Source organism: Rhineura floridana, chromosome 9, assembly GCF_030035675.1.
Source record: "Rhineura floridana isolate rRhiFlo1 chromosome 9, rRhiFlo1.hap2, whole genome shotgun sequence".
NCBI classification, from domain to species: Eukaryota; Metazoa; Chordata; class Lepidosauria; order Squamata; family Rhineuridae; genus Rhineura; species Rhineura floridana.
Genome location: NC_084488.1, coordinates 109,758,627 through 109,781,525, shown reverse-complemented (window position 1 = coordinate 109,781,525; position 22,899 = coordinate 109,758,627). Strand labels below are relative to the sequence as shown.

The following is a 22,899-nucleotide window of genomic DNA, read 5'->3' as shown; positions in this document are numbered from 1 at the left end:
AAGGCCCAGCCTAACTCTGGAGGCAGTGTGGTTTTTATCTGAAGCTGCATGCATAACTCTAACATGATAACATCACTTGGAGAAACATGGAGCAGATCTCTGGCCTTTAAAGAGAAGGATTGAATTTTGTCACTTTCTAAAATAATATAAGCCTTTGGGACTTCTCTGTTTTCCGGATGCTTTGGCCTCTCACTTTTCTGTCCACTGTAAATGGACCACGGTTACATCAGTGGGTTACCCTGTTTAAAAAAGTATCTTTAAAAATTGTTCTTTTCAATTCACTAATGAATGCACATCGTGAATAATGAATGCAAGTGGCAAAAGACGTCCTGTGAGGCTGATCGGGCACGAGTAAAGCATCATAAAGTTCAGTACAAAAACTTTATTGCGTGTAGCCATAGGTCTTTGCAAAATACAACATAACACAAGTAAACATCAAAAAGCTGAAAAGTTTATACAAGATTAAAATGATCACAAGATATTATAAGTCTTAATGTGGTTCACCTGTAATTTCCTAGCAGCCAAGGCAAAGTTGGCTGCTGCAACTGTTATTTGTTTACTGCTGTCGGCCAGTAGCCTGACAACCATGGCTCGGGAGCTTTTCCCTGCGTGCATAAACAGACGGATATAGTAAGCTAGAAATTTCCTTCTGGGATCCTCGTATAGGGGGCAAAATAGCATGTAGTGGGTGATGTCCTGTAACCAGTTGCATCCAAAGATGCATCTCTGATCCTTGACTGTGATCCCTAGGTATCTCCCGTCCAAATAGGCCGAGGGCATCAGTTGGAACCTAAGTTCCGTGAATGCCCTACGGAGGTGGGCTTGCGTCAGGACTTCAAAATAAACGGGTCTAGCGTGATTGAGTTTGACTAGGGGAAACCAGGGGGAGAAAGGGGTTACTGCAATTACTGCCTGATCTTGGCTCGCATCACGATCAAAGACCCAGTTTCTGAGCGCCTGCTTGCTAAGGCTCAGATATTTCCCCATGGAGAGATTATAGATCTCTAGTTTTGCTTGGATCATATGCGCCCATCTTATGCTCCGTCCAACAGAGTTTGGGTAAAGAGCATTCGTCCAGCCTAAGTAGTTTCCGCCAAAATCTTGCTGCAAGGGAGGGTAAACCAAGCTCCGCTCTCAGATGGACTGCCGGAACCCCCTGAGGCAAACCCAAAATCTGGCGCATGAACTTATTTTGGAGGGCTTCCACTGCCTGCTTTGGCGACTCCCCCCACAGTTTGGCCCCATAAAGGGTTTGGGGTAGAATTTTTGCCACATAGATTTTGAGCACGGGGTTAATTAGTTGCCCACCTCTGGTGTAAAAGAAACTTCTAATTTGGCTGATTGACCTGGAGCAAGAGAGTTTGGTTGCCACCAGATGGTGTTTCCATGAGAGTTTCTCGCTAAAGTGCACACCTAGATATTTAAATGAATGCGCCTGTTCCAATTTGTATCCATTCAAAGACCAAGTGGACTTGGGACTCTTCTTGCCAAAAATCGTGATCTTGGCTTTGGAATGGTTAATGGTCAGATGCTGCTCTTTACAAAAATTCCCCAGTCTGGTAAGCATCCTTTTTAGACCGATTTTATTCAGAGAGAGTAAAACCAGGTCGTCGGCGTAAAGCAGGGACGAGATCTTGTGGTTCCCAGCTGATGGCAGGAAAAAGGAGGGGGAAGCCAGCTCTGGAATACTGTCATTAATGTAAAAATTGAATAAAAAAGGGGCCAAAATGCAACCTTGCTTTACTCCTCTCTTGATCTGAATTGATCGAGAAAGAGTACCCTGCGGGCCTAGCTGTACCTGCAAGGTGTTAGCCTGGTGGAGAGACTGAATGAGCCAGAGCAGCCTTTTGTCAATGTTAGTCTGGCTCAGTTTGCGCCACAGTAAGTCCCTATCTATTAGGTTGAAGGCCGCGGTGAAATCTATAAAGGCCACAAAAAAGTTGCTTGTCTCCGTAGCAGTCTTGAGTAAAAGCCAAACTCAGGAAGGTGCATTAGGAGAGGAGAGGTCATGCCTTTTCCTCAGGATTTGAAGTTGAGGCCCAACTGTGAGTCCCTGCGTAAAATGGCGTCTCTCTCTCTCTTCCAAAAACAAGTTGTTGAACTAAAAGTCAAACAATGAGGCAGTGGCTCTGGTGTAAGGTATTTCAGCCCCCCCCCCGCATTTCAACCAGGCAAGGCTGGTTTGGGAGCTGACAAGAAGCCCCTTCCCTTCCTAAAGAACCTTCTCAGCCAGGAAGAGAACGACAGTCACAGTGGAGAAGGGACATGAAATCACAGCCTTCAGTTCTCATTTGACCAGCACCTTGTCCATCAGCCTCTACAGCAGGGCCAGATTATCCATTAGGCTTAGTAGGCTGAAGCCTAGGGGCCCAGACCTCTTGGGGGGCCTGTGCATAAGCTAAAAAAAATTATTGTGGGACAAGAGCTTCTGAACCGCCCACCATCCCCCCACTTCACTTACCTTTTTCTCCACTGTTTTTTGCGGTTTGCCATCAATCAAAATGGCGGCCGAGGTTTCCCTAAGGGGCTGAAGCCTCTGTCGCCATCTTCGTTGATGGCAAACCTGCACAAAAAAAGCAGAAAGGTAGGGAGAAGGGGCCCCCAAACACCAATCAGCCTAGGGGACCTCCTCAGCTTAATCCAGCCCTGCTCTACAGCAGGGATGGCAGGCCGGGGGGCTAAATGCAGCCCACAGGAGACTCTGCCTGGCCCTTGGGACTCTCCCAGGTCATACCCCTTACCAGCCTGGCTTACACCCTCCTTGAGTGTCTTTTGTCCAACCAGCATGTGTCTCTGAGCTCTGATAATGCTTCTCGCTTGCCTGCCTGGAGGACAGAGAGGGTGTGAATGCATGTAGAAAAACTAGCCTAGCACAAAGGTAGAAATTAGTGTTTGTTACTCCACCCATTTTTCCATCTGCCCCCAACCACCACTGATTGTTTATTTATTTAATTGATTTATATCCCACCCTTCCTCCCAGAAGAAGCCCAGGGCAGCAAACAAAACACTAAAAACACTCTAAAACATCTTAAAAACAGACTTTGAAATATTTTAAAACAAAACATCTTTTAAAACATTTTTTAAAAGCTTTAAAAACATACTGAAAAAGGTTTAAAAATATATTTAAAAGCAGTTAAAATATATTAAAAAGCAGTATTAAAAAGCAATTCCAACACAGATGCAGACTGGGATAAGGTCTCTACTTAAAAGGCTTGTTGAAAAAGGAAGGTCTTCAATAGGTGCTGAAAAGATAACAGATGGTGCCTGCCTAATATTTAAGGGGAGGGAATTCCACAGGGTAGGTGCCTCCACACTAAAGGTTGTTTCCTATGTTGTGCAGAATGCACCTCCTGATAAGATGGTATCTGCAGGAGGCCCTCACCTGCAGAGCGCAGTGATCAACTGAGGGATAAGGGATAAGACAATCTTTCAGTTGGCCCCTGGAAGGTTACCCAGAAGGGAATGTGAAATCTGGCTGAAAAAGGTTGCCCACCCCCGATCTACAGCTTTATCGTCATTTAATTTTAATCATATTCCATGAGAAAAAGGGAGGCTGGGAAAGCCCACTTCAGCTCAACTTTCCCGTCCTGCCGTATACAGGGCAACTGACCATCAACTGTCCCATGGGAAGGATTTTTATGTGTTTTTTATACGTTCATATTATTTGCTGTGTTTGAAATTCAATATGTAAATGAATTGCCAGACCCCCCCCCTCCACGAGACCAAGTTTGTTGACTGCATGTACTGGAGGTTGGGCTCAAAGGGCAGTTTAGGGATTCTGCTTGTGTACCGCCCACCCTGCTGCACAGCAGACTCCCTGACTGAGGTGCTTGAGGTTGTCTCTGGTGTGCGGGTCCTCTCCCCCAACCTATTGGTTTTGGGGGGTTTTAATCTGCACGCCGAGGCGGCTCTCATAGGAGCTCCTCGGGATTTCATGGAAACCATGACTTCCTGGGAACTGCACCTTAGTAATACTGAGCCCACCCATGTAGCCGGTCATGCTCTTGACCTTGTGTTTGTCTCGGGAGGGCGAGGTAGTGCTCTGAAAGTGGGGGCTGTTGTTGCTAAACCCATGTCATGGTCAGATCACTATCTGGTAAACATGGATCTCTCAATGCCGCACACCCTCCACAGGGGACAGGGACCTGTTAGAATGGTCCGCCCCAGATGCCTGATGGAGCCTAAGGGATTCCTGAATGCGCTGGGAGATTTGGAGTTGTCTGAAGGTCGCCTGGTCGAAACCCTGGTGACGGAGTGGAATAGGGAGATCACCGGGGCTATAGACCGGGTGGCTCCAAAACGTCCTCTCCCCCTGAATAGAACTCAGACTGCACCCTGGTATACACCATGGCTGCGAGGTCTGAGACGGGAGGTGAGACAACTAGAGCGCCGGTGGCAGAAATCTTGCTCCGAAGGCGATCGGACACTGGTTAGAGCAGCAATAGCAGCCTACCAAGTGGCAACAAAGGCAACAAAGAGAGATTCCTTTGCTGCCTCTATTGCGTCTGCAGAGTGTTGTCCCAGGAGGTTGTTCCAAGTGGTCCGAAGCCTGGTCAGTCCAGTTGCGCAGGAACCCATGGAACATTCTAAAGCCTCCTGTGACACATTTGCCAAACACTTTGCAGATAAAATTGAGCGCCTGAAGAGCACAATTCCGTATACCGTGGATACAGGCAGTATGCCAGAGTCAGCCAGTTGCATTCCGGTCCGGTGGGATCGGTTTCAGCCTCTTCCTTCTGAGGAAGTGGACAAGGTGCTCTCTACTATGAGGCCGACCACTTGTTTGCTTGATCCTTGCCCTACATGGCTCATTTTGGGCTGTAAAGAGGAACTGAGCAAAGGGATCAAGGCAGTGGTGAATGCTTCCTTAGAAGAAGGGGCAGTGCCATTCGCCCTCAAGGAGGCGGTAATAAAGCCCATTCTGAAAAAGTCCCCCTTGGATCCCCAAGAGTTGAACAACTTTCGCCCAGTCTCTAATCTACCATGCTTGGGCAAGGTGATCGAGCGAGTGGTGGCCAATCAGTTACAGACACATTTGGATGAAGCAGATTATTTGGATCCGTTCCAATCGGGCTTCAGGACTGGACATGGAACTGAAACAGCCTTGGTTGCTCTGGTGGATGATTTAAGGAGGGTATTGGATAAGGGAGAACATACATTCCTCGTCCTCCTGGATCTCTCAGCGGCTTTCGATACCGTCGACCACGGTATCCTTCTAGATCGCCTGAAGAGAATGGGAATAGGGGGCACTGTTTTACGGTGGTTCTGTTCCTCTCTCTCAGATAGACATCAATGGGTGGCATTGGGGGATGAGGTTTCAGACCCTTGGCCTCTCAATTGTGGTGTGCCACAGGGTTCTATCCTCTCCCCCATGCTATTCAACATCTATGTAAAGCCGCTGGGAGCCATCATCAGGAGATTTGGGCTGCGGTGTCACCAATATGCGGATGACACCCAGCTCTATCTCTCGTTTAAGTCCTCACCAGAGTTGGCTGTGGAGACTATTTCCAAGTGCCTGGAGTCAGTAAGCGAATGGATGGGAGGAAATAGGCTGAAACTAAACCCTGACAAGACCGAGGTGCTGCTTGTGGGAGATAGGAGAAGGTTAGGAGATATAGACCTGGTGCTCAATGGGGTAAAATTGCCCCTGAAGGACCAGGTCCGCAGCCTCGGGGTCATTCTTGATTCCCAGCTGTCCATGGAGCCTCAGGTTTTGGCAGTGAGCCGGGCAGCTTGGTATCAATTACATCTAATACAGAGGCTACGACCCTACCTTCCTGTTCATCTCCTCCCACGGGTGGTGCATGCCCTGGTCTCCTCTCACTTGGACTACTGTAATGCGCTCTACGTGGGGTTACCCTTGAAAACAGTCTGGAAATTACAGCTGGTACAGAACGCAGCGGCACATTTGATTAAGAACAGCCGTCGCCGTGATCGCATCACTCCAGTGTTAGAAGACCTACACTGGTTACCAGTTGTCTACCGGGCCCAATTCAAGGTGTTGGTATTAACCTTTAAAGCCCTATACGGTCTCAGCCCAGTTTATCTGAAGGAACGCCTCCAGCATCAACAAATGAGCCGCCTGACGAGATCAGCCACTCAAGACCTTCTCTCGGTCCCACTAGTTAAAACAGCTAAGCTGGTGCGGACCAGAGAGAGGGCCTTTTCGATCGTGGCCCCCACCCTCTGGAACTCTCTGCCTTATGATTTCCGCCATGCCCCCTCCCTGCCGAGTTTTCGCCAAGCTTTGAAAACCTGGTTATTCAGGCAGGCCTACTAGATCCCTATCTGTTATGGCTATGGGTGGTCTTAGTTTAAATTGTATTAAGGTTCTCGGTTTTATATGTGTATTTTATATATTGTATGTCATTTTAATTTGTACGCCGCCTAGAGTGGCCGCTCATGCGGCCAGATAGGCGGCTTAGAAATAAAAATGTATTATTATATTACTTGTAAGCCGCCTTAGTAGGAATAAAAGGCCGGATATAAATAAGTGCAATAAAATAGAAATGAAATCACACAGATATATTGAGGCCCATACACCAAGCTGTTGTATAACAGGCAGAAGGAACTACTGGCTGTTCTGATCTACCATGTGTAGTCCTGAGGAGGCGGGTTCTACAGCCCGTTTCGGCACTGATCTGGTTTTCAACAAGACATAGATTACATTTACTTTCAGTAAAGACTCACTGATTGCAATACGTCCGGAAGATCCACTGTTGTAATGAAGACCAGATTCTGGTCTGCCATATCTATGAGAGTGTCAGAAAATACAAACCGATGAAGTGGAGGGTGCTGGGTAATAGATTTATTTGTGCACACAATGCATTTTACAGCCAATTTAAAAAGGACAAAGGCATGTTCTCTCTGTCTGTACACTTCAGCAGCACTCTGCATAATAAAACCTACCATCCTGCATACTTTCTCATTTAAAAAATAGGCATATATGAAAATTACGCATATATACAAATAAACTGGAAAAAAACTACCTATATATTTTTAAAAAAAGCTTTTAGAGCTTTTACATTTTGATACCTTCTAAAAATATAGGGCACAAAATATAGATGATGTGCACTAAGAAGATATAGCTCTGGAGACACCACACAATCTTTGGTATTACGAACTGGTACCTGTAAGCACTTTCGGGGGGGGGGGAGGTCTTCAGACCAGGAATGGGACACCAGTCATCCTCCAGACATTGATAGATGGCAAACTCCCATTATCCCTGGACATTGACCATATTGGCTGGAGCTGGTGGGAGTTGGAAACCAACAACACCTGAAAGGGCACAGGTTCCCTATCCCTGCTTAAAGATGAACATATGCAGCGGCCTTATATTGTGACAGACCATCTTGCCCAGTAAAGTCTCCTTTTTGCCTAGAAACAGCTCTCCAAAATCCCAGGCGGAGACCTTTTAACTGGAGGTAGTGGACCTTAAACCTGCCTTTTGCACATTTAGCTGTCCTGCTGAGATGTAAAAAACAAAATACTTCTTTAAAATTGTTATTAACAGCCGGGGGCGTTTTGCTTCATCTAACACACACAAAGGCAAGTGGAAACTATGATTTATAGTGATAACGCATGTCTGAGAGTTCTGTCGAAAACAGAAACGGAAGCAGAAATTGTTGATGTTTGCTTATTCATCCCAAGTTCAGAATGGAAATCAATCCAACAGTTACGATTGGTATTCACAGTTTTTGCTGCTTTCAGTCTGCAGACAATATGTAAATTGATTACAGCCCTCCCTCCCCATTTGCATTGTTTCTTTTTCACTGGAATGAACGGGGTGGAATAACTTAATAACAATACAACTTGTCATTTATGTAAGTTAAGTAATTAATTATGTAAATTCTGTAAGTTACACAATTTTGCCACCATGGACAGCAAGATGAATAACGTTGTTTTCAGCAAAAGACAACCTGTAGCGGAACAGACACAGTGCTGCATGCGATGAATACCGGGTTAAATGTAAAAGGATGCCCTCTTATATCCCTAATAGTGATGTTCCTGATACAGTCTGCCCTTTGCTCTATTTTGCAGCCCTGGGGAATATGTGGGCCTTCTACATGTTGTTTGACACAGACTCTCATCCATTCCAGATATCAGGGCTAATAGTCAGGGATGATGGGAGTTGTAGTCCAGCAGTATCTGGAGGGCCGCATGTCATCCCCTCCACACACACTCCATGGAAAGAATCTAAGCATGTTGCACAGCCTCTCACATACGTTTCTTGTGCCAGCCAAAGCTTTCAGTTGGTGACTGATCTTCTCAACTTGACCCCTCTTCAAGGAATGGATTCAGGCTACCCATTTGCTCTCAGTGTCTACTTGTAAACCTAAATTGCAGTGGGACTGTTATCTGGAGCATCCAAGTTCCTGGACTGTTATTCAGGCAGGCTTCCGACTGCTACATGAGTTCTGTTTCTTGATTGCTAGTTGATCTGTATTTGGATTTGTGTGTGTGTGATGTGTGTATACTTGCACTCAGCACATAGTTAAACTGTGGAATTTGCTACCACAAGATGTAGCGATTGCCACCAACACAGGTGGCTTTTAAAGGGGATTAGACCAATTCAAGGCTACCAGTGGCACTAGTAATGATGGTGATGTATTAACTCCAATGTCAGGGGCAGCACACCGGTGAATTCCAGTTGCCGGGGAACAGTGGGGAGAGCTATTGTCCTCATGTTCTGTTTGCGGGTTTTGTAGAGGCCTCTGGTTGGCCACTGTGCTACAGTCAGGGTGCTTGACTAGATGGACCTTTGGCATGACCAGGCAGATGGTGGGAGCATAAACTCTTTCAGAGCTTGGAAAAGTTACTTTTTTGAACTACAACTCCATCAGCCCCAGCCAGCATGGCCACTGGATTGGGCTGATGGGAGTTGTAGTTCAAAAAAGTAACTTTTCCAAGCTCTGCTTGTCTTACACTGCACCATGCAGTCAAAAGCCAAAGACAACTGGCTCCACACATGGTTGCGGTAGCAGTTTAGAAGGAAAGCCACTCTCTTTGTACCCATCCATAGTCAGTCAGCAACAGCAGGCCACGCTGAAGCTGGGTGTGACATCCAACAAGATTTCATTACACCACCATTGTGGGATCATTGATATCAGTCCTTGGATGAACATTCAGGGCTATGAAAGCCACAACCCTTTGGCTGTTTTGTAGTCAGCCGGTGAATTTTAGGCCTCCATAGTCCCCAGCCACAATGGGTCACATAGGTATCTCCTTCATGATGCAATTGCCACTGGCACTAGAACAGCCTCCCCGAAGAAGTACGCCTGGCGCCGACACTTCTATTTTTTCAGCGCCAGGTTAAGACCTGGCTATGCTCCCAGGCATTTTAATGCGTTTAATGTTACAATTTTAAATCTTTTTGTTTGCTGTTTATTTATTGTGATATTTTGTATTTTTGTATTTTAATCTTTTGTACACCGCCCAGAGAGCTGCTCGCTATGGGCGGTTTAAAAAAAATGAAACAAATAAAAAAAATAAAAAATAGATATCAGAAGTGCCCTAGTTCAGTGACAGAGAACATGCTCTGCATGACATTTCCTGGTAGAGCTGGGGAAGACCCCTGGAAGCCACTGTCAGTCAACGTTGACACTGACAATGCTGAGCTAGAGGTCTGATTTAGTATATGACAGCTTCCTATACCCTTATCTGTATTTTTTCTATCAAGCCACTGCTCCACAATGGAAAAAAGTCTTTGATTTCTAATTCTGGACCACTTATTAAAAAAAAGCTTAAACTGGAAGACTAAACATTTTCTACAAAATATAGGCAGGATCTATGCTTTTTTAGAAAAAGTCTTTTAAAACATAGCCACCTAACATATACTACCAAAGAAAGGAAAAATGCTTTATGCCAAAGCGGGGAATTTGTGGCCCTCTAGATAGTTCCCATCAGGCCCAGTCAGTATACCCAGTGGCCAGGCATGATGGAAGTTGAAGTCTAGCAACATCTGGAGACCCAAAGGCTCTTCAGCCCTGCTTTGCGCTCATTAAGGAGGTCACAGTGCTTCACATCACTAAGATCTCCCTAGCTGTATGTACTTGGCAGATCCAGAACAATGGAGGAGAAGGGACTCTCACTTGAGAAATGTCTTGGTCTGATGAAAAGATTAAAACCTAAGGGCCATTTAACACATTAAAGGGCAACTAGGACAAGGTCACATCCACACCATACATTTAAAGCACATTTAACACATATGGCCTTCCCCAAAGAATCCTGGGAACTGTAGTTTGTTAAGGATGCTAAGTACTGTAGCTCTGTGAAGGGTACACTACCGTTCCCATGATTCTTGGGGGAGGGGCATTTGCTTTGAATGCGTGTTAAATGTACTTTAAATGTATGGTATGGATCCACCCCAAGTTTCCCATGAAGAATACAAGCAACATGGCACTGCAGCCAATCCCAGCTCTAGGATACCATACTTCAAGTGTTTATGTGAGTTGTAGTCCAGCTGCATCTGGAGGGCTCTCCGCATCTGTCTTAGGGAGTTATTTCAACTTCCACTTTTAAGTATGGATTTTGTTTACCTTGTAAGACAGATAGGTGTGGAGAACCTTTGGCCCTCCAGACATTATTGGACTCCAACTCCCATTGGACATGCTGGCTGGGGCTGGTGGGAGTCGCAGTTCAGCAAAGTCAGGAGGGCCAGATGTTCCTCATCCCTCCTGTGAAATGACAAGGACAGAAACTGCCACCTCCACAAAGCTACTCAGAATGCTGCTCTGATTCCAGCATATCCGTTGCCCCTTCATTCCTCCTCCAAGATTACTCCCAGTGGCATTTTATGCAAAGCACACCAGAGCAAGGATTCTCACGCCTCTGTAAGAGAGGGATGAAGAATTCCGTTTGCAGTTAAGCCCAGAGTGATGCTTCCTGTCTTTCCCTCTCTCTGTTCTGTCCTTCAAAGTGCATACTGTTAGAGACAAACCCTTCATGCTGTGAAGTTACAAAAGAAATTCGGGTGCGATCCACATTCACTTGAACCTATATGCAGAAGTCCTGCTGATCTGAATTACATGAATAGCGCAGACAATCTGTGAATGCTTATAATCATCCATCTATAAGCTTGGCTCTTCTCTTCTTAGAAATCTTTGTCCCAGCCGGAGAGCTCATCTGGTGGGACTCCCTGTTCAGGTGGGTATCTGTCGAAGTAGCTGTAATCCATCGGACCTGCCAGCTAAAACAGAGTTGCAAGAGAAACCAGTGTAAAGAAAATCTTAAGGGTGTCACTGGGCAAAGAGCAGCTATGCACATATGTCAGGCAGGTAGATTGTGCCTGACTTCCTAGCCACATTCCCAAAGCATGCTGGGATATCATCATGCCAGACAATGATGAACACCGCACAGCACATTAACCATTAATCTTGAAGGCTTTTGTTTCTTCCCATCCAAAACTCAGCCAAAGTAGATATAACTGCATTCATGCACATTCATCTCTAGCCTAGAACTGGCCATTTTTTAAAAAAAATCAAACGTGCCACCACACTCCAAGACGGCGCACTCACCTATAAGCTCCACATGCCCTGGTGTGGTTTTTAACTGTAGCCCAGGGAACTGGGGAACAGGCACTGGGGAAGGGCAGCAGCTCAGTGGCAGAACACGTGCTTGGCATGCAGAAAGTCCCTTGTTCAGTCCCTGGCATTCCAAAGTCAGATTGGGAAAAGCATTCCCTAGGCAGCGGCTGCCAGTCAGACAACACTGAGGTAGTTGGACCAGCGCTCTGAGCTGGTATAAGACAGCTTCCAATGTTCAGCGTGGGGAGGGCAGATGATGGAGGTCTGACATTCGTCAGGCTTGTGGATCACCCTACTCTTTTCCAGATGTGCCACCGTCCACCCGCACTGCCTACCCTATGCCGTCCCTATTGTACTTTGGCTTTGCCCTTTTCTCCCGTTTTCCCGCACTGTAAAAATTTAGATTGCAAGCTCTGTTACAGCAGCAGTCTGCTTTTTTGTTGTTGTTGCTTCTGTTTTATTTATTTATTATTTATTTATTATTGGATTTATATCCCACCCTTTCTCCCAGCAGGAGCCCAAGGCAGCAAACAAAAGCACTAAAAACACTTTGAAACATCATAAAAACACACTTTAAAATACATAAAACAACTTTAAAAACACTTTCTAAAAAAAAGCTTTGAAGACATCTTTAAAAAAAGGTTATATATATATATATATATATATAAAAGTTTAAAAACATATTAAAAAGTCTTCCAATGCAGACGCAGACTGGAATAAGGTCTCTACTTAAAAGGCTTGTTGAAAGAGGAACGTCTTCAATAGGCGCCAAAAAGATAACAGAGATGGTGCCTGTCTAATATTTAAGGGGTAGGGGGTTCCACAGGTTAGGTGCTGTTTTGTGTCATAAGTCCTAGAAGAACACGGGAAGCTGCCTTATACCGAGTCAGATGATGGGTCCATCTAGCCCAGCATGGACACTGACTAGAAGCAGCTCTCCAGGGTTTCTCCCATCCCCTACCTAGGGATGCTGGGGACTCAGCCTGAGACCATTTGTCTACAAAGCAGATGCTATGCCACTCAGCTATGGCCCTTCCCTCTGGCTGGCCACTGTTGGAAACAGGATGCTGGGGCAGATGGAACATTCGCCTGATCCAACAGGGCTCCACTTATAAACATTTGATTGTGCTGTATTAATGCAGAATAATCATCTTGGAAGGTTCACTCCATAGGCTAAGCGACTGGTGACTGCCTCATTCATAAACAAGGATTCTCCAATAGTTAGCAACCACAAGAAACTCCATTTCTCCCCATCCCCATTCCATTTTCTCCTCCCTCTTCAGTTTACCAGGCCCTGCCCCATTTCCCTCATTTGGATACTTAAATCTACAGTTTGGTTCACATCATAGCTGAGGGGCAGGGCTGTAGCTCAGTTGTCATGCAGACGGTCCCAGGTTCAATTCCCAGCATCTCCTGGTTGGGCTGGGGATGTCTCCTGTTTGAAGTCCTAGCAAGCTGCTGCCAGCAAGCACAGACAATGGCTAAGCTGGATAGCCTGGCTCAGTATAAGATAGCGTTCTATGTACTTTGATACCCCAAATCTGAAGGGACAAACTCAGCAACCACAAATCCAGGTTCACCAACACGAATGAGACTTTGCCCTGTGCAAACTGTCACTCAGCTTAAAACATTTAACGTTGTATAAATATGCTGGGTTCAGTACCTCTCTTTTCAAAGGAGATGGTAACTTCCTTGCCTTGAGCCCATCCCAGTTAAAGCCATTCAGCCACCTAGAAAGGAAGTTTAACAACAAGATGGTTATAATCATAAACTGTTTCCTTGCTGTATGTTGCAAGGAAACTGCATTCCACCACCCCACACAGCACAGTCTTCAGATTTTGCTTTGACTTGGAGCATTAAAAACAAAAGCAGGTGAAAAAAGAAGAGACCCTGCTTACAGGAAACCCCACTTGATTAGCTCCTTATGCTTATTCCTTACCTATGCCTCTTAATATCAAGGATACCATTCTTCAGATTTCCTAACCTCTCTGTAGGGTTTTGTCTACAAAAACAAAACAAAAAGCAAAGTAAACATCCCATAATTTGGAAGTTTTTGTCATTTAGTAATACTATCATTGTCAAGATATTGTAACCAAGTTTTGCATAGAGGTTTCTGCAGTAGCGTAGTGGCAAATTCAGAAGTGAAGGGTCCCTTCACAATGCTTACAGCCACGTGCGCTCCCATCCCCCCCCTTTTATTTGCTGCTGGGTTCGGAATTTGATCCTTGTTAATTCTTTTCCCACAACAGACATCCCTAGGAGCCAATCAGTGTGAAAAGAGTGTTAGCTACTAAGAAGAGTCTTCTCAGTGGCTGACTCACCTCCTTTCACTCTGATGGGCTCCAATCAGCAGAGAAGGACAAGAGCGTATGTTAGAAGCTACTTCTCAGTGGCCAACACACTCCCCTGTCATGATGATTGACTCATAGGATGCTGGAGACATAAGGATCCTGCAGAGAACCCTGCTCCCAAAACAGTAAGGGGTCTAAGACCCCCCAAGTCCCTGGACAACTACGGTGAGATCGAGCTGATTTTTGTCCATGTTTGGATACAATTGGATGCCATTTTGAATGAATATGGTTGACAGGAGCTTTCAAAACTGCATTGATTTTAACCACTGGTTTCAAAACCACGCTGAGTTTTTGGTGCCTTAGAATTCCTGAGCAACGCCAGGTACAAGGCTGCTAGAAATTAAATACATAATTAGATGCTGAGTGAAAGGAACACATGGGGATGAGGGTTCACAAATAGTCTTGAAACATAAAGCGCTTTTCCTAGAAAATATTCTCCATTTCCCCCAGCTGTGTTCCTGAGCTGAAAGTTGAGACAGAGGAACATAATTCATAACTTTAAAAATAATGTGCTTTGGGTACAGCCCCCAGGAGGGGGGACCAATTTCTAGCAATGCTCATTTTGATGGACTCCCTGTATTTGCAAGCCACCCGTGGCTTGAAACACAACCTCTCTCTCAAATGAGAGTTAGAGAAGAACTGATAAAAGCTGAAGGTGACCTGTCCAGACTGCAAAGGGTGTGGTACCAAGGCCCTGACTATAGTTGTCTTGCACACTCAGGCCAGAAGGTTTCCATAGTTCATGTGTAATATTAAAACTGTTGCAGGCTTATAGCTAATTAAATGAGAAGAGGCTAAGGGCATGACCAGATGGGGGTTGTTCTGAACACTGAGCTGCTGACTCAATGCATCCAGTCTGTTCAAGTGTGGGAAACAGAACACCTAGAAGAAAGGTCCTGGATTAGGTTTCATGCACCCTTCTGCGTTCAGGACTGCATCACCCTTGATCTTCCAGTTTGCCTGGTCTACTCTCCCTTTCTTCCATGAAAGGTATCAAGGCAGTGTCCTCAGGAGGTCTCTCATCCAAGCAGAGCCTAGACCCAGCCTTTCTTAGCTCCAGCAAGGTTGCTGCATCATGTGCCTTCAAAACCTGCATGTGCAATGGGGCCACGTGACTCGCAAGAATGGGGTGTGCCAATTCACAGCCCCAAGCAAGCCTTCGAACTGAAGACACAGCCTCAGCACCTCAGTCTTCAAGTGGCAAGTTGGCAGCAACTTCCACTCCAGGTTTTCAGTTTCATAATATTTCACTGCTAAGTGCTCAGTTTAGTTGCCTAGCAACTTGCATGGAAGATTTATTGTAAAGCCAAACTACAGCTGATTATGGTAGACACCATTGCAGCCTAATCTTAAGAGAAGAGGCAGAGAGACAGCAGGCCAAAGTAAGGCTTGATGTACGACCCCTGTGAAGATAAATTGCAGCTGGTACAAAATGCGGCGGCACGCTTGATAAAGCACAGCCGTCGCCGGGATCATATCACCCCAGTGTTGATCGATCTACACTGGCTACCAGTTGTTTACCGGGCCCAATTCAAGGTGTTGGTATTGACCTTTAAAACCCTATACAGTTTCGGCCCAGTTTATCTGAAGGACCGCCTCCAGTATCACCAATCATGCCGCCTAACGAGATCAGCCTTGCAAGACCTTCTCTCGGTCCCACCGGTGAAAACAGCTAGGCTGGTGCAGACCAGAGAGAGGGCATTTTCGATCGTGGCCCCCACCCTCTGGAACTCGCTTCCTTTTGACCTCCGTCATGCCCCCTCCCTGATGAGTTTTCGTCGAGCCTTAAAGACCTGGCTATTCAGGCAGGCCTATCAGATTTCTGAGGGGGATTAGTTTTAATAGTATTTATTGAAGATGGTTTTAGTTGAATTGATGCTGATGTTGTCTTTTGTTGATTATGTATTATTTTATACTGTACTGAATTGTTGTATTGTATTGTTGTACGTCGCCCAGAGTGTCCGTTTACTCGGACAGATGGGCGACTAATAAATAAAATTTTATTTTATTATTATTTATTATATAAAAATTGCCTTAGTATAAATAGGTAGCCGGGTTATTTACTTTAAATGTACATCTCTGCTTTTACAGAGAATGCCCAAAGACGACAAAACTGTCAGGCAGCAATTATAATGCGTCACAAAGGTTCGGGACCAGCCCAAAACACTTTGCTGCCTGAGGCAAAGGGCAAGGTGGCACCCCCTTCCTCTTCCATACACAGAAGCCAACTGGCACATGAATACTACGTCAGCACTGGTTAATGGGACTGCATTCCCCTCTGCGCTTGAGAGTAGCAGGATAGTTTAGGCACACTAAGCTCTGTCCTCCAACAGAGGGGAATGGCTGGGGGCTGAGAATTGCCACCTGACTTTGCCTCACTCTGCCTAATGGATGGGCCAATTCTGATAAGTCTACAGTCCTATACCTGGAAGTAAGCCCCACTGAACACAGCGGGACCTACTTCAAAGTAAGCTTGAATGGGATTGCACTGTAAAATATCAAAATAATTATAAACTATCATGTGTGGGAAAAGTTAAGTAAACAATAACTTTAAAAAAGACAAGTTAATAGTTAACACTCTAAATGACTATCTAAACAGGAAGGATCTCACATAATACTTTGCTTCCAAAAAAACAACAAGTGAGAGATTTGATTAAAATTCAACAAGCTTTGATTTTGAGCACCTGGCAGAATCTAACACTGCTAAAGTATTCTTTTCATATCTTTGCAACCAAAAATTGCCCTTCTTACCTGCAGAGTCGCCGAATCAAATCTTCAGGCCGCTTTGTTATTGTTCTGGGAAAATCCAGCCTTTCAACGCCTTTCAGAATCAAATTGTAGGTCATCATTTGATCAACCCCAGCAAACGGAGGACTACAGTAGATGTCATAATTTTAAGGAATGCATTTCAAAAAAGAGGGGAAGGGAGGAAAAAAATGGTTCAGAGAAAAGGAGCTGGTAATTTCTAAAGGGAAATTCTATGCTGTCTACAGTCAACATTCTCTAGGGTCACTTCCATCATCAGCTACCCGATGCCTTTCACTGGAGATGCCAGGGACTGAACCTGGAACCTCCTGCATGATGCAAAGCATGCGCTCTACCGCTGAGCAATGGTATTTTCCTGTTCAACACCCATGGACATCTGATCAAACAAGATGAAAAAAAGGAAAGAGAAGAAAATTGGGACCCCAATTTCAAACTGCCTAACAAGTTTGGCTACACCGAACCTTAAAGGGAGATGGTTCTGAAATATGAACATAAGAAGCTTATGAGTCCACCTAGCCCAGTACCATGTACTCCAGAAGTGAGAACATTTGTGGCCCTCCAGATGTGGTGGGACTCCCAAATTCCATCAGCTCCAGCCGGCACGACCAATGGTCAAGGAATATCTGGAGGGCCAGAGGCTCCTTATCTCTGGCCTCCCCCAATTGCCTGTGACTCAAGCAGAAGGTATTTCCTAACTTTGCTACCTGAGAACAATGGGGAAGGGCTGTACTGAGTGATAGAGCATCTGCTTTGTACGCAGAAAGTCTCAGGTTCAATCCCTGGCATCTCCAGGCAGGGCTTGGGAGTATCTCCCATCTGAAACCCTGGAGAGCCACTGCCAGTCAGTGCAGACAGCACTGAGCTGGATGAACCAATGGCCTGACCCACTACAAGGTGGCTTCCAGTGTTCCTAACTGTCTACTAGAGATTGCAGTTAACTGAGCCTGGGGTTTTCTGCAGGGTGCTAACCTGGACCCTTCCTATAAACCAGTGGTGGCAGCCTGTGGTCTTAGATATGATTTCAAAAGCTCTCTGAAAGTTCAGTTCAGATCTCTGGCTATAGTGATCCATCGCTCCCCTGTATGTCCCAGGGCAGGGAAGGAGAGAGAGAGAGAAGGAGAGGGGGGGGGGACTGGCAGAAAGAAAGAAAGAAAGAAAGAAAGAAAGAAAGAAAGAAAGAAAGAAAGAAAGAAAGAAAGAAAGAAAGAAAGAAAGAAAGAAAGAAAGAAAGAAAGAAAGAAAGAAAAGAGGTGACTCCATCCGCTTTTGGCTTAAGCCCCACCCAAAAGTGGTTTAAGTCCCGCCCAGTGCTGGCTTGCAGCCCCAGCAGATTACTCCCAACAGAATACACCTCTTAATTTTTTTTAAAAAGGTTCTTCACTTACTTCCCTGTAAGTAGTTCATACACAAGGATCCCAAGCGACCAGAAGTCCACACTGAAATTGTGACCTTTGTTCAGAATGACTTCAGGTGCAACGTATTCAGGAGTGCCACAGAATGTCCAGGTCTTTTGTCCAGGGCCAATCTTCTTAGCAAACCCAAAATCAACCTCACGAGAAAGAGGAAATACTGGCATCAGAGAAGGATACATAGGCCTGGCTGTTCCTTGCTTCCAGCACCACAAGGGTCAGACTAAGAGGCACAGGTCCAGAGCATTGCACTGGCAAGGGGGCCTTGTGCAGCCCATGGAGTTCCCAAGTGGGCTTGGCCCTTCAGAGGGATGGGGGGAAGAGGGTGTCATTTACATAAAATGTACAAGATGGCCAAAAGTCGCTTTTGTTTTCCTTCTCCCTCCGCCAGTGCGGTGCCTACACTGACTGCATGAAAGGTCTTCAGAGCAACATGACATCATATGATGTCACATCGTTCCAAGGCACTCGAGGAAGCGTGGCAAGCCAGCTGCACTTCCTGGAGTGGCTCTAGAGCAGCCTTTCCCAACCAGTGTGCCTCCAGATGTTGTTGGACCACAACTCCCATCAGCCTCAGCCAGCATTGCCAATGGTCAGGAAAGATGGGAGTTGTGGTCCAACAACATCTGGAGGCACACTGGTTGGGAAAGGCCGCTCTAGAGCATTGTGATGTGCACTGCATCCCTCTGAGGACCTTCTAGAAGCCAGTACAAGAGCTGCTTTTTTAAAGATTAAAAAAAAGTGTCTTCCCTTCAAGCAACCCTCAGCCATCTTGTACAATGGTGTGGAGCAGGGACCACAAGAGGATGAGAGAATAGAGCGGCCACAGCTAGGGGGCCTGGAAGGTGCCTGGCCTGGGGCTAGGGACAGGGAAGAAATTAAACCCGGTTCACATTAAAGTCAAATTTGCACTTTCCGAAACAATGAGAGAACCCAAACCATAGTTTGGAAAAGTTACTTTTTTTGAACTACAACTCCCATCAGCCCAATCCAGTGGCTATGCTGGCTGGGGCTGATGGGAGTTGTAGTTCAAAAAAAGTAACTTTTCCAAGCTCTGACCCAAACACAGTCCTCTTTCAAAATTTGCATTTATCCGAATTTTGCAGTGCAGTTCTCCAATCAACCGGTCTACAAAAATGCATATATGAGAGGACAGTATGCATAAAAATATGAAAATATAGAAAAATGCATTATATTAGGAGAAATTGCCTGCACAAATGTATACAGCTGCATACGAAAATGTGTTTATTAGGAAAAATTTGCACTGAAATACTAAAGAATTTTCATGAAGATTTAAGAAAACAAATCACAAGTCGCCGCAGAATTTAGGATTGGAAAAATGAGAAACAGAGGGAACTGAAACGGACAGATCCTCCCATCCCTAAGTCACATCCTGTTGCACCAAATGGAGCTCAAGAGGGTTAGCTAGCTTAGGAGCATAGGATGTTGCCTTGCGCCACATCAGGCAGGCCACTGGCTCACCTCGCTCAGTACTGGCTACATTAACTGGCAGCAGCTTCCCAGGATTTCAGACTGAAGTCTTTCCCAGCCAGGGATTGAACCTGGGACCTTCTGAGTGCAAAGCTTCTGCTCCAGCAGTGACCTATGGTCTCTTATCCTTCGTTTTCCCCTGGCACATTGAAGGGCCAGTTCTGCTATGCTGTGCACAGGCATGCCAAGAACCTGTCAAGAGGCTGGGTGCAAATATGGATGTAATTCCTTGATCAGCAACCAGTTAATAGGAAGGTCAATGTGCATAGGGGCTTGCAGGTGCAAGGCTGATTTCCATCCTCATCCCACCCAAGTGGACTACAAGGAAGTTTCTTTACTATGTTACTGTTACTCTCCTATTGTCTTCTAGGCTAACAAATTCCTCGGAGGGCCAGATTTGACCCACAGTTGCGTGCTGATCCCTAGCATCATTACTTCAGCTCTGGCCAAGCATGTAATTTGCAGGAAGATTCTTGTGAATTGAAAATGGTAACATGAGATGGGGGAGAAATCAAAACATGCAGGGGAAGATGGATCCCCCTGATAGTGGCAGTCCTTCCTAACCCTCAAAGAAAAGTAGTATTGAGTCCAAGGTGGCAAAGGCTCCAAGAATTAAGTGCTCTCAAAATTTCCCTTTGGTGGGCACAGTGCTAGATGAAAAGCAAGCTTCTCCCTGCAATTTGGCTATGAACACTTAAAAAACAAAGAAACCACAACCTTACCAGCTTTACATATCCTTGAGCATCCAAAATTAAATTTTCTGGTTTCAGATCCCTGTAGATCACACCGATGTAATGTAAATATTCAATAGCTTCGGTCACACACCCAACACAGAACTTTGTAGTGGTTTCATCAAAGCTCCCTCTGGAGGAAAAAAAAATACAACCTCCCATCTTTTTCTCTGATTATATTTCTATAGTCAAATATTTTTAAGGTAACATGGGTTTCCTAAGCCAGTATTAGAATGGCAATGCTAACCCAGGAGGGGACATTTGCAAGTGAGAACTGGGGAGGGAACCGGCTGCTTAATCCTTCCCTCTACCCATTGATTTTTCAATTAAAAAACTCTGATCCCTAGACCAGTCTTCCCCAACCTGGCAACCTCCAGATGTTCTAGAGTATAATTTCCATCAGCTTTAGCCAGCTGAGCTGTGATGGTTGTGGCTGATGAGAGTAGTAGTCGAAAATATCTACTGGGCAATAGGTTAAGGAAGGGTGCCCTTGACTATTTTAATTTTTAAAAAAAGCCAAACTGGGAGGCACATTTAAAGAGGAGTGGCAGGCACCGGGAGGGGAGGAGCATTAAGAACCTTTCCCTCCCAGCAATTCTCTCCTCTCACATTCTCACCATGGAAAAGCACATCTTGGGGTACACACCAAGGTAACAAGTAGTTCTGTCTTCAGGCTGCAATGCTGAACCTACACATAAGAACCTAAGAAGAGCCCAGCTGGATCAGGCCAATGGCCCATCTAGTCTAACATCCTGTTCTCACATTGGTCAACCAGATGCTCATGGGAAGCCCACAAGCAGGAGCTGAGTGCAAGAGCACACACACACACACACACACACACTCACACTCACACGTGCGTGGTTTCCAGCAACTGGTATTTGGAAGCTTTTGCTGCCTCTCACTATGGAGGCACAGTATAGCCATTGTGGCTAGTAGGCATTGATGCCCTTACCCTCCATGAATTTGCCTAATCTGCTTTTAAAGCCATCCAAGTTGGTGGCCATCACTGCCCCTTGTGGGAGCAAATTCCACAGTTTAACTATGTGCACTTTCTTTCGTCTGTCCTGAATCTTCCAGCATCCAGTTTAATTTGATGTCCGTGAATTCTTGCGTTATAAGAGAGGGATGTGCATTATTTGGATGTAAGTACCAAAGAACTCTGTAGGACTTCTCAACATTGTACATGGTGGAAACGTTCTAAGGCCCAAACTCTTAAAAAACCCCAATATATTTAAATAAATAATCCCTGTAATGAAATAGACAAAAATGCCATAGATATATTTTTAGAAATCACATAAAATGAAGTTATTTCTTTTCAGTTGTTTCTGTCTTTACCCTTCCTTTTTAAGGATTCTGCCAAGCAAAATAATCTGATTTATACAGTCATTATCACTGAAAGTAAAGGCACAAATAGCAATCTCTTTCTATGTTGGCATCCCCAAATCTCCTTGTGATGTTTGTTTGGGACTTTTAAAAGCAATACACCTATGTTTATTACAGCAAATAAAATAATCCATACAACTTTACAACGAGGAGAAATCTTTTTAAAAATGGTATTTTATAATGTATTGGTTTTATGATTTGGTACCTGCTTTGGTCATTCTGAAGGAAAATATACAATTCATGTTTCACAAATAAAATAAAGCCAAGGCTACATCCCTATTCATACTTACTTCGGAATAAACCACATACAAAGCAGTAGGACTTGCTTCTAAGCAGACACGCAAAAGATCAGATCCCTCTAGATCCCCCAATATTTGATGCTCTTCCCATTCAACAGTATTCTACAGGTATTTGTTATTAAATCACTCCCAGTATAAAAATAATGTTGCATCCCTCTTTTTGATATCCCTTACAGAACATCACTCACTGAGCTTATAGAACCCAATGCCCAGAATTAAGAGTTTAGGCTTATGTACATCTGCCACCCCCACCCCCACTCCCACAACTGCAGCTTGACAGCATTCATAGCACTGAAGCTATTAGCCAAAACGTTTATTCTTGCAATTGGACTATTGTAATGCACTTTACATGGGGCTGTCTCTCAAAATGATGCGGAAACTTCAACTGGTTCAAACTGCAACAGCCAGATTTCTGGTTGGGGTTGCTTTTAAAACTCATATAACCCCTGCCCTAAAACAGTTACTAGTCCATTTCTGGGCCCAATTCAAGGTGTTCATATTCATGTTTGAAGCCTTAAATGACTCAGGTCCCAATATCTGAGAAACCACCTCCTTCCCTACAGACCTTCTCGGGCGTTAAGATTAGCAGAGGGGCCTTCTTGGTAATTCCACCACCCTCAGACGTTCAGAGAATGGCAGTCTGGGAGAGACCTTTCTCTGCAGTAGCCCATAAGTTGTGGAATTTTCTCCCTGTCGAGGTGTGCCTGGCACCTTCTTTGTACCGCTTTCAGCAAATGCTAAACATGCACTTCTTTACCCTGGCCTTTGGCAACTGTATGTTTTCAGGACATACCCTATTCTTGTGAATGTAATGTGTTTTTATAATGCTGTTTTTTAAAAATTCTGTCCCCTGCCCTGGGACCGACTGGTGAAGGCAATGATAATGATAATGATGGTGTCCTGATACCTGTACTCTGGACAAGAGGCTACGGTAAGGACAGAAT

The 22,899-nt window shown here is 45.1% G+C and overlaps 1 protein-coding gene across 5 annotated transcripts in view; it reads right to left on the bottom strand.

The window, feature by feature from the left end:
- Positions 1-6,881: 6,881 nt before the first annotated feature.
- PRKG2 (protein kinase cGMP-dependent 2) overlaps positions 6,882-22,899 on the bottom strand; it is a 90,843-nt gene continuing 74,825 nt past the window's right edge. For all 5 annotated transcript variants that reach the window (XM_061583217.1, XM_061583218.1, XM_061583219.1 and 2 more), the window contains 6 exons: positions 20,265-20,406; positions 18,028-18,191; positions 16,628-16,750; positions 13,465-13,527; positions 13,189-13,255; positions 6,882-11,188 (listed from right to left, as the gene is read on the bottom strand). In XM_061583217.1, the coding sequence (XP_061439201.1) occupies positions 11,093-11,188; positions 13,189-13,255; positions 13,465-13,527; positions 16,628-16,750; positions 18,028-18,191; positions 20,265-20,406 (655 nt within the window). In that variant the 3' untranslated portion in view covers positions 6,882-11,092. The remainder of the gene's footprint in view (positions 11,189-13,188; positions 13,256-13,464; positions 13,528-16,627; positions 16,751-18,027; positions 18,192-20,264; positions 20,407-22,899) is intronic.